Below are 12,501 nucleotides of genomic sequence, written 5' to 3'. Positions count from 1 at the left end.
TCCTAGAAATGCATTTTTATTGTATTTTTTACTAAAAGTATTTGTTCCTGACTGATTGGAAATTGAAAATCAAACAGAACTGGTCTTCACCGCAGATGGTTTGAAAAGCGCTGCTTTAACATGTATGTTACAAGGTTAGCAGTTTTGGTGAAGGAAGGATCTGAATGGTCACTTGGTTCCACTTTGTTCTTAGTGAAGTCAAGGTTGCTCTGCACCGTTACTTGGACACAGGCCAAAATGATATTTACGCTTTTGATTTTGTTGAGGTGAAGATGCCATTGAGTTTAGCGACTTTAAAGGGTGCGCTGCTGCCGGATGATCTAGGTTTGTTTCTGGTAAATTCATTTTCCAAATATTTTTCACAACCTTTTTATTCTTTGTAGTGAGATGGAGAGATGAAATTAAAACATGTTTCGAGGGAAAAACAAGTAAGGTTTATTGATTGATTTGACATAGGCTTGAAGGAAAGGGGAGCGTCAAACATGACTAAATTTCGAAGTGCTGTTGTCTTAGAGAATCGAGAGGAGAGATGGTTTCAGAAGAGCGCCATCGGGCTGTTCTTTACCAGTTACACTGACTGGGTTGAGGTTATAGTTGAAACTGTTAGTTATGATAATATCTTAAATATGAAGTGTAACTCTCCTGGCAACAAATGTGTAGGACCATATGAACAGAAGAGTTTTGATATGTTTCTAAATTTAGGAGAGATAGTAGTAAGAAGAGTAACTGGAAAAGGTAACAGAGAAAACTAAGTAGACTAACAAGTAAAATCTCACAGAAGCGAGGGGTGAAGGGAGGAGTTTCATAAAGGGAGATGTTATCAGAATTCAAGGCACCCTACAGTTTAAGGTCTTTATTTGAATTCCATTATGGTCAGAGAACATGTTCTATATGGTTCCAATTCTTTGAAATTTGTCTTATGCTCATCTTACGGTCTGTCACGGTGAATGTAGCATGTGTACTTGAAAAGAATGCATGTTTTGCAGATGTATCACATTCTGTAAATGTCAGTTAAATCAGGGTGGTTCATAGTATCGTTTGGATCATCTCTGTACTGATTCTGTTGTCTAGTGGTTCTATCAGTGATCAATTGCTAAGAGAGAGAGTTGTTAAAATTTCCAGCTGTTAGTGTGGATTTGTTTGTTTCTCCTTTCAGTTCAGCCAGTTATTGTTTCATGTATTTTGAAGCTCTTTTTTTTTTTTAACTTTTTATTTTTTTAAATTTATTTATATTTATGTATTTTTGGCTGCATTGGGTCTTTGTTGCTGCGCCTGGTCTTTCTCTAGTTGTGGCGAGCGGGGGCTACTCCTTGTCGTGGTGCACGGGCTTCTCATTGCAGTGGCTTCTCTTGTTGCGGAGCATGGTCTCTAGGCGCGTGGGCTTCAGTAGTTGTGGCACGTGGGCTCAGTAGTTGTGGCTCGCAGGTTCTAGAGCGCAGGCTCAGTAGTCGTGGCTCACGGGCTTAGTTGCTCCGTGGCATGTGAGATCTTCCCGGGCCAGGGCTCGAACCCATGTCCCCTGTGTTGGCAGGTGGATTCTTTTTTTTTTTTTTTTTTTTTTTTTGCTGTGCGCGGGCCTCTCACTGTTGTGGCCTCTCCCGTTGTGGAGCACAGGCTCCAGACACACAAGCCCAGCGGCCATGGCTCACGGGCCCAGCCGCTCCGCGGCATGTGGGATCCTCCCGGACCGGGGCACGAACCCGTGTCCCCTGCATCGGCAGGCGGACTCTCAACCACTGCGCCACCAGGGAAGCCCGGCAGGTGGATTCTTAACCACTGTGCCACCAGGGAAGTCCCAGTGCTCTTGGTCTTGATATCTACTTTACTTGAAATTAATATAGACATGCCAGCTTTCTTCCACTTATGGTTTTCCATCTTTTAGTTTCAACCTATCTGTGTCTTATATTTAAAATTTGTCTCTTTGAGACAACATATACTTGGGTCTTGAATTTTTATCTGTTCTAATAATCTCTGCTTCTTAATTGGAGTGTTTAGTTCACTGACATTTAGAGTAATTATTGGTGTGGTTGGATTTAGGTCTACCATTTTATTATTTTCTTCTGTTTGTTTCATCTGTTTTTTGTTCTGTCTTCCATTCCTGCCTTCTCTTACGTTAACTGAGTTCTTTTTAGAATTTCAGTTTAATTTTTCTATTGGCTTTTTAACTGTGCTGCTTTGTAGTATTTTATTTCTTATAGGTTGTTTTGGTGTCACAATATTTATCCTTAACCTTTTCCATTATACTTGAAGTTAATATTACGTTCTCACCAGTAGTGCACAAGTGTTCTCTTATCTCCACAATCTGGACAACACTGGCTGTCTTGTTTTTTGATAGTAGCTGTCCTAACAAGTGCAAAGTGATATTTAATTGTGGTTTTGACTTGATTTTCCCTGATGATCAGTGATGTTGAGCACTGTTTCATGATCTGTTGGCCATGTTTATGTCTTCTTTGGGAGAATGTCTATATAGATCCGCTGCCCATTTTTTAATTGGCTTGTGCTGTTTTGTTGTTGTTGTTGCTAGTGAGTTAAATGAGTTCTTTATACATCTTAGATATTGCCCTCCTATCAGATGTATGTTTTGCAAATGTTTTCTCCCATTTTGTAGGATGCCTTTTCATTTTGCTTTTTTTGTTTCTTTGGCTGTGCGGAAGCTTTTTAGTTTGATATAGTCCCAGTTGTTGATTTTTACTTTTGTTGTGCTTTTGGTGTCATATCCAAAAAATCATTCCCAAGGCTAATGTCAAGGAGATTTTACCCTGTGTTTTCTTCTATGAGTCTGACAGTTTCCGGTCTTATGTTTAAATCTTTAATCCCTCTTGAGTTAGTTTTTGTGACTGGTATAAGATACGGGTCCAATTTCATTTTTTTGCGTGTGGTTATCCAGTTTCCCTGCTGACATTATTGAAGAGACTATCCTTTCCCCAATAGGTTTTCTTGGTTCCCTTGTCAAATATTAGTTGACTGAATATGTACGGGCTTATTTCTGGGCTCTCTATTCTGTTCCATTGAACTCTGTGTCTGTTTTATGCCATTACCGTACTGTTTTGATCATTGTAGCCTTGTAGTTTAGTTTGAAATCAGTACGTGTGACTTCTCTAGCTTTATTCTTCTTTCTCAGGATTGTTTTGGATATTTGGAGTCTTTTATATTTCTATACAAGTTTTAGCATTGCTTTTCCTATTTCTGTGAAAATTGGAATTTTGGTAGGGATCTGTCTCACTAATTTCCATATGCTAAGCTAAATCTCTCTCTGCATTTATTTAGCATAATTATTAGAAATATAACTTCCTTGGAAAAATAAATTTAAAATTTTGGTACAGTTGATTTAGAATTGTTATTCCAGGATTTTTTTGAGTGTGGGAGATTTGACAGGCCTTCTTTACCAACTTTGTGAAGGTGACTTTCTTGAGAGCTTGTTTGTCCTTGTTCTAGACCTCAGCATGAGCATGGTTTTGCTCTGAAATATTGGTTAATTTAGTGAACAGTTTATCTTCAGAAATACTTAGATTCCTTTGCTGATTTCATCAGTACTCTTAAAAATCGCAGAAGAAAACTGAGGAATTTGCTTGAATGTCACAAAACTTTTCTGATAATTACTGAAGCAAGAGAGTTCTTTTAATTGCCGTCCTTTGTGCACTTACAGGTTGATTGGACGGAGAAAAAGGTCAGTGACTGGGAACTAGAGAGAGACTTGAGGAAACAGTCTTTCTTAGCATCCTAAGGGCTCCATGTGGCCAAGAAATGGAGTGTTCATGGTGGTGACCTCAAGAGCAGGGCTGTAAGGAAGGATGGTGATGGACCTCACTGTAAATGTGTTCAATGTTTTGAGGCTTGTCTAGGTCAATAATTTAAAATGTTTAGTAAGCCAGTAAGTAATGAAGGAATCAGAAGGATGCTCCTGATGTGGGACAGATGCTTAGGAAAGAAGTCAGGATTTGTGATCCAGTCATCCACTTAAGGTGATAGTTAACCTGAGAACAGGGAGGGGAGAGAGGATGTGAAAGCAGGTGCAGAGAACATCACATAACAAATTATATCATTTCTCATTGTGTCTTTGTCTAACCCAGAACTTCTTAGAAAAATCAACTGAAAGAGAAACTCGGCAAGAGTATGCTCTGGCTATGATTCAGTGCAAAGTTCTGAAACAGTTGGAGAACTTGGAACAGCAGAAGTATGATGACGAAGATATCAGTGAAGATATAAAATTTCTCTTGGAGAAACTTGGTGAGAGTGTCCAGGATCTTAGGTATGTTATTCTTTTTAATTCTCACAGGCTGGGTATATTGGGCCTTGTTTGACTTGCTTCATATTTTAAGGAAATTTAAATTTGTTATGAACTATAAACTCAAAAGATTGCACTAAAACATCATGTCTTCTATTGAAAATTGAGGGGTATGGAAACACTGGCTCACCATCATGGCAACCATTGGTCAGAGCTGTGTGTTATTTCTCCTCTTTCGTGTAGATCCCCACTGTTATCTGTTGTCTAAAATCTGACCTGGTGTTCTACCACGGGTTGTGGGTGCCACCCTTTGAGAATCTCCCCCTGGTTTAAAATCTTTTTTAAGCAGCAGTCATTGTTAATTTGTGGAGGAGGTTTGCTTAGATATGGAAAGAGTATTTTTTCCTGCTTTTTTTTTTTTTTTTTTTTTTCCCCGGTATGCGGACCTCTCACTGCCGTGGCCTCTCCCGTTGCGGAGCACAGGCTCCGGACGCGCAGGCTCAGTGGCCATGGCTCATGGGCCCAGCCACTCCGCAGCATGTGGGATCCTCCCGGACTGGGGCACGAACCCATGTCCCCTGCATCGGCAGGCGGACTTTCAACCACTGCACCACCAGGGAAGCCCTCCTGCTTTTGTGAAGTCCCTATTGGTTTTATTTATTTTTTATATTAAAAATTATGCAAGTGATGTACATGCAGTAAAGAAAAAATATCCCTTTTTTTATACAGTACAGAATACAGAACACAGTACACTACAGAATACAATACAGTACAGAAGGGACAACAACCAGTACCCCCATCTTCCCCACCTACTTCCCCCTGCCCCTCTGGTTTCGTGTTCATTCCCAAAAAACCTAGCCCCCCTCCCCCTAGCATGCATGCATGTGCGTGCTCACACACACACACAGACACACACAAATAGGGTTCTGTGTATTCTTCTGGTCCTGGTTCTTTTTTGTTTAATAATAGCTTGATGATTTTTCCCATTAACCCATGCATTCTTTGTTTTTGAACTATTGATACATTTTAAAAAGAGAGTTACTCACTAGAAGTAGATTGGGTTTGGGAGCCAGGATGACTCCAGTTTGAATTGTTTGGCCACTTTGTCCACATGTGGCCTTGAACAAGCCTCTTGACATTTTAAAGTCTCAATTTTCCTTTTGGTAAAATAGTGATAAAAATTCTAACTTTGTAGGATTTTCCATGAGGTGTCCAGCAAGTGCCTTTAGTATAGTACGTGTTCCAAAAATGTATTTACCAGATAATTCAGTGCAGCCCATAAGCTCAAGGCCCAAAAGCTTTTATAGAGATGGGAGCTGTCACCCATATCAGTGGTTTGTATGGAGCTTTGTGGAGGAAGGCAGATGATTTTTGTCTTTTTATAATTTCAAATATGAATAAGTTGTTTGTAATATAATAGGCTAGCAATAGGCTTGCAGTTTATACAAATTCTATTTTATTATGTTTATTTAAAAAATTATCATTAGTTCTTCTGTAATAATGATTTGAGACCCTTTTAAAAAAATAAATAAGGTTAGTGATAGCTTTCTAAGTTATTTAATCCATGCTAGCCAATTGTTATTATTTACTGATTTTTCATGTTGAATTTGGTAATGTGAAAAATATTGCTGTTTACATACAGCTAACATGGTGATGGGAGCAGTTGAAATAGGTTTGTCTCTTTATATTATTACAGGTTTAGCATATTAGTTAAACAATATTGTTTAACAATATTAGTTAAACAATATTACTTATACTAAATAGCCTTTCATTAAATTACTACTTTATTTAACAGGTTACTCTGATCAACTTAACCAGTGAATCTTTGTTATACTGAATTATCAATCAGTATTAAATAGCTACTTCTTTTTGAAAATTTTACTTGAAAGAAAATATAAGCATGTCTTGTCACTTTGTTCACTGGCTAACCACATTAAAGCAGTTTTATATTATGAAGATTTGAATGATTGTTGCTTGATACATAGTGAATAATTTTTGAATTAAAGTGCATTTTAGTTTGTTACATGTACAGAGGTTTTTGTTTTTAATTAATCTGTAATGGGCTAATTCAGTTAATGAATTACCTCTGCATTGTTGGTAGTCACATTTAAAAATATTGTACTGAGGTATGTGTTTTTATTTTTATACTGCAGTATCATGGTTTGTCATTTAAAGTATAATAGAATATACTATTTTATTTTGTGTTAAAGTAATATACTTTTACATAAATTTATCTTTATGTATCTAGTGGTCTGGCAAATACAGTGTTTTAAGAGGCAAGGTAGAAACAATGCTAGATTATCAGATATTTAATTTATTTTTATTTATTTATTTATTTGTGGCTGCATTAGGTCCTTGTTGCGCACGGGCTTTCTCTCGTTGTGGCGAGCGGGGACTGCTCTTCATTGCTGTGTGCGGGCTTCTCACTGCGGTGGCTTCTGTTGTTGCAGAGCATGGGTTCTAGGCGTGGGGGCTTCAGTAGTTGTGGCACGCAGGCTCAGTAGTTGTGGTGCACAGGCTTAGTTGCTCTGCGGCATGTCAGATCTTCCCGGACCAGGGCTTGAACCCGTGTCCCCTGCGTTGGCAGGTGGATTCTTAACCACTGTGCCACCAGGGAAGTCCCTATCAGATATTTTAGTGATGTACATACATTTATGTGTATATTAAGGTTAGAATTTTGAAAGCAAGTGCTCCTTTTAATATCTCATGGTGAACATTCAAATTTGACAGGAGTACTGGACCTTAGTACCCTGAATAAGTTTCACATGATTTATTGAAAATTAAGCCATTTAAACTTGTTTAGAGGTAATTTTTGAATGTACAAAGTATGATCAGTCTTTGTAGTTAAATAATTAGTGAAGATGTTTTATTTTATTAAATTTTGGAGTATCTCTCAGATTCTTATAAACTTTGAAATCTTTTTACAGCTCATTTGATGAATATAGTTCAGAACTTAAATCTGGAAGATTGGAATGGAGTCCTGTGCACAAATCTGAGAAATTTTGGAGAGAAAATGCTGTGAGATTAAATGAGAAGAATTATGAGCTCTTGAAGTAAGTTTTAAATGCCAGTTTACACTCTGAAAAACCCCCATCCTTACACATACTCATGGACACATTTTTATCCCTCTTAAAATTTTTAGATATTCCGTGGTTTTAATTTCTATTTTCTTCCTTACTCATGTGGTTGAATACCTTTTCGTGTGCTTATTGGCCATTTGGATATCTTTTTTCCCAGGAGAAGTGCCTGTTCAAGTTTTTGTTTTTGTAGGAATTCTATAGGTTTCTTGGTCATATGTATTCATCACAGCTCTTCTTCTACCACGTCAAATTCCACTAACTCTTTACTTTTGATGTAGCTCAGTTTATTGTTTATGGCTAGTGCTTTCTTGTGTCTGGTTAAGAAGTTTTTGCCTACCCAAGGTCCTGAAGATATACTCCTTTGTTATCTGCTAGAAGCTTTATCGTTTAACCTCTCACACTTAGATTTCCATTCCGTGTGGAATTGGTTTTTGGGTAAGGTAGGTCAAGATTTATTTCTTTCATTACATGGATATCTAATTGAACTAGCAACATTTATTGAAAATAACATACATTTTCCCCACTGCTTTGCACGGTTCCCTTTGTTATAATAAAGATGACCTAATATGTGCAAGTGTCTTTCTTTTTTACTGAGATATAAGTCACATACCACACAATTCACCCATTTAAAGTGTATAAATCAGTATATTCACGGGGTTGTGTAACCATCGACACAGTCAATTATAGAACATTTTCCATCACTTCAAAAAGAAACCCTGTATCCTTTAGCTGTCACTTCTCTGTCCAACCCATGCCCTCAGCCCTAAGCTTTTACTTTCTGTCTCTATGGATTTGCCTATTAGGAAAATTTCATGTAAATGTAATCATATAATATTTGTTCTTTTGTGACCAGCTTCTTTCATTTACTATAATGTGTTCAAGGTTCATTCATGTTGTAGCATTTAGCAGTACTTTGTTCCTTTTTATGGTCATATAATATTCCATCATAAGGACATATTACATTTTATTTATCCACTCATTAGGTGATGGGCATTTGGGTTATTATGAAAAATACTGGTAATAAACATTTGTGTACAAGTTTTTATGTGGACGTACGTTTTTATTTCTCTTCCTTGGGTAGACATCTATGAATAGAATTGCTGAATCATATGGTAACTCTGTTTAACCATTTTAGGAACTACTCGACTATTTTCCAAAGTGGCTGTACAATTTCATATTCCCACCAGCAGTGTATGAGGGTTCTGATTTCTCCATCTCTGTGTCAGCACTTACTGTTGTCTGACTTCTTGATTCTAGCAGTTTTAGTGAGTGTGAAGTGATAGCTCATCATGGTTTTGATTTGTATTTCCTTGATGGCTAACGAGTCAGGCATCTTTTCATGTCCTTATTGGCCATTTTATATCTTTGGAGAAATGTCTGTTCAGATTCTTAGTTCATTTTTTAAATGGGTTCTCTTTTTAGTATTTAGTTGTAAGAGTTTTTTAATGTATTTTGGATGTAAATCCCTGATCAGATAATATGCTTTGCAAATATTATCTCCCCTTTTTGGGTCATCTTCTCAGTTTCTTGATAGAATTACTACCTATATACCTTACTATAACTGTTAAAATTAATAGAATTTAATTTTTAGAATAATTTTAGGTTTACAGAAAAATTGAAGGGAGTACAGAGAGTACTCATATACCCTCTCTTCTTCCACCAGGCACAGTTTCCCCTATTTTTAATGTCTTGCCTAAGTGTGGCACGTTTGTTAGTTGATGAACCAATATTTATACATTATTTTAACTGAAGTCCATAGTTTACGTTCAGGTTCATGCCTTTCTGTTGTACAGTTCCTGCTGTGTCACAGTATCACACAGAATAGTTTCACTGCCCTAAAAACTCCCTGTGTTTTCCCTTCTTCCCTTTCCCTGGTATTGTGGGAATTGTGGGTGGTGGACGTTGTGAATCTGAAAGTGACCTGTTAATGTGTGTATAAAGGTTTGAAAGCTGCTAACTTACCTGCAGTAAATCATGTGTAGTGTATCGTGTGTAGCAGTGAAACCTGTAGAAAATAGTTATATTTGTAAATGTTTATTTTCAGGAAAGTCTCAGCATTATACCTTTGCTCTGTTGTGCTCTAGAAAAGAATTAGAAATCAATCTCTCTTTGTATTAAATTTATTTCAGGATTTTGACCAAACTTCTGGAGGTGTCCGATGACCCACAAGTCTTAGCTGTTGCTGCCCATGACGTTGGCGAGTACGTTCGGCATTACCCGCGAGGCAAGCGGTAAGTGAGGAGCCTTGGTTTCCTCGGGGTGTCCCGAGACATTCCGCATAGAGGTCCTAGTTTATATACTCCTGTAAAGTAGACTCGCTCAGCCGAGGAGCTGACGGAGCGAGCAGAACCAAGATGACCATAGTACTGGGAATCGTGATAAATGATAAACCTAACTGAAGACGGGAAGTATGAAAACGTAAGCACACGTGTACAGTACTGTCGCACAATAGCCAGCAGAGATCGCACCAGCAGCTTCACGTTCAGGGTTTTCTTTGGTTTGTATGATTTAATTCAAAAGCCATTTTGTTAGCACTGGTGATTTTTCAATTATTATTTGTGGTTATATTGTTATTGACCTGAGTAGGTTCCAAATATAAAAGGAAATATAACACGTGTAAGAAAAGTCACAGTAGATATATAGTAATGGAAGGATGTGTTTCCAAGTACTGAAGAGTGAGGAATTCCCTCTGGGAGGAGACAGGTAAGGCTTTGCAGAGGAGGTGAGGCTGGCTTGGTAATGTGAAATCACTTAGGTACGCTAACAGTGAAAGGATAGGAGTTGAGGGAGAAAGCATTAAATGAGACTGAGGCTGTTGTATGCTGTTTGGAGAAGCTTGTTACATACCTGGCACGTATCAAGCACTCATAAAGTTTGGGTATAATTATACTGCATTATTTTTCTCAATTCAGTACATTTTTTTAAAAAAGATAATTTAAAAAATAAAATATAAAAAGGCGTACAGATAAAGCCTCTCCCTCACCCCTGACCCCATGTGCTCATCTGCGAGGTTGTCTTAAACCACCAGAAGCCCTACTGCACTAAGGTGCCACTTGGCACGGACTGTGTGGTGGCGATGTCACTCACCAGGCAGCACCGACCGCAGCTCCCACACTCCCAGGCTGGGGTTAAAGACACTCGCCGGCTCTTTGCACGCCCCCGCTCCCCCCCAGAGGAGCAGAGAACCTCCTTCCATTCGTGAGGCAAATAACCATTTTCACTTTGCTTTTGTGTCTGTAGTAGCTGGATTTTTCAGGGGGTTGAGGGGGCAGTGACAGAAAGCAGTGCTGGTTGTCAGTCTTCCTGGTGTTCTTGACAACAGGAATTTTCTCATTTGTTTCACTGCCCAGCAGGTCATGTGGCATGTTCATGTTCCATCATTACAGGAAAGGGCAGATATCTTCACAAGTCAAGTTTTCTCAGGAAATTAACATGGCTCCTACGGAGTGCTTTTTAACCTCGTGTTCTCTGCTGTCTGCATCTGAGCCGTATCTGGTTCACAGCACGGCAACTGCTGGGCTTAGTATTGATCTGATGTTACTTCAGACATAAGGTGGTATTCAGTATCCTGGTTTTTAAGCAAGCCACAAATCCTGGTGATAAAGAAGTTACTACTCAACTGCCTATAGAACACTGTAACCTAGACTACTGCAGCAGTCCAGGTTGATGACATTTGCCCAGACTAGGAAATGAGAGTAACAGTTGGATTTATCACTAGGGATTCAAGAGAAAATATATAAAAACTTTAAGTCTGTGATTTGGAGAAAATGATATTTTAAAAAAGACACGTGTGTTGGTTTACTTACCTGTATGGTAACTTCTCTTTGTAAAACCACTGGGCAGTTCGGAGTTGGGGCTTTCTGCTAACAGCTTGCATTTGAAAGTAACTGCAGCGTCTTCACCACGTGGCTTCTGGCCCCCAGGGTCATCGAGCAGCTCGGCGGGAAGCAGCTGGTGATGAACCACATGCACCACGAGGACCAGCAGGTGCGCTACAATGCCCTCCTGGCCGTGCAGAAGCTCATGGTGCACAACTGGTAGGTGCCACCCACCCCCTGCTGCTCTGTTGGGCCTCACGTTCCTGTCCAGAAGTTCTTGTGGAAAGGCTCCGATGAGTGGTGGCTTTTAAAGCAGTGATTTTGATTAATACCTAGAATTACATTTTAGCCGTTCAGAGCAGTGATGTGATAATTTAGAAAAAACAGCTGCATTAATGTTCTGAAGAAATGTATATTCAAAGTACTAGTATCAGAAGCAACTCCAGAAGTAACTAAAAGGACCATTACGACATCGGTGAGTAAGTTTTTCGAGAGTTGAATGGAATTCATCTCAACTACTGATGAGAGACGCTACAATCTTGCAGGGTTTAACTGTTCAGCGTACGGTTAACCTGAATGGATTTTTACCAGTTCACGTGAAAACAGTAAAAGCCGATTGATCAGTTAAGATTCAGCTCTCACATTTCATCCGTTATAGCCTTTGAAATAGTAGCCAGAGTCATGTTTTTCCTCTTGCTTTTATTTTTTAAGTCAAAATTATTGACCTTTTTGTACTCAAAACAAGGTAAGTTAGAGTGACTACTTAGATGCAATGGTGAACCATCTGTGTCCGTGAGCGGACACCCCTGGACTCTCTCGGCCGTGGCTGTTTTAGCAGTAGGTTGGCTGTTCTGTGCTCTTCTGAGCTCAGATGCCTCTCTATTCCCCATCCTTGGGAAAGATGCGCTAACTGACGGTCATGCTACTGATAATTCCAAAGGACAGATTTGGAAATGCAAATGCTCACGTGTGAAAGATGCAGGCAGATACAGGATAGCAGAGGATCCAGGATTGCCACCGTGACATCATGTATTAAATATTAGGATCCTGCCACTTAAGCACTTTTCTCATGAATACTGATATTTATGCATTCTTCCAGCAGGTGCTCTTTGAGCACTTAATTTGTACCCTGTTACGCTAGGCTCCAGGCGACAGATGTGATGGAAGTGGGTGATGAGAGATGGCCTTCCTGAGTGGTACCAGCAGCCAGGCTGAGACAGTGATGGAAAGGAACCAGTCACCCACCTCCAGTGTTGGGGGTTGGATTTCAGGTGGAGGGAACGGGAGGGGAAAGGACCAGGAAGCAGGAGGGAGCTTGGCTTCTTTAAGAGCAACGCCTGGAGACATGTTTGGATGTGGCAGCTGGGGTCTGGGGGGT

General features: G+C 39.3%; 1 protein-coding gene across 2 annotated transcripts in view; it reads left to right on the top strand.

The window, feature by feature from the left end:
* Window positions 1–12,501, top strand: part of ATP6V1H (ATPase H+ transporting V1 subunit H) — a 62,546-nt gene that overhangs the window by 37,729 nt on the left and 12,316 nt on the right. For both annotated transcript variants that reach the window (XM_065894996.1, XM_065894995.1), the window contains 4 exons: window positions 4,071–4,249; window positions 7,153–7,278; window positions 9,435–9,536; window positions 11,229–11,342. In XM_065894996.1, the coding sequence (XP_065751068.1) occupies window positions 4,071–4,249; window positions 7,153–7,278; window positions 9,435–9,536; window positions 11,229–11,342 (521 nt within the window). The remainder of the gene's footprint in view (window positions 1–4,070; window positions 4,250–7,152; window positions 7,279–9,434; window positions 9,537–11,228; window positions 11,343–12,501) is intronic.

The sequence above is a fragment of the Phocoena phocoena genome, chromosome 17, assembly GCF_963924675.1.
Source record: "Phocoena phocoena chromosome 17, mPhoPho1.1, whole genome shotgun sequence".
Taxonomy (NCBI): domain Eukaryota; kingdom Metazoa; phylum Chordata; class Mammalia; order Artiodactyla; family Phocoenidae; genus Phocoena; species Phocoena phocoena.
This window is presented reverse-complemented; position numbering and strand designations above follow the sequence as displayed.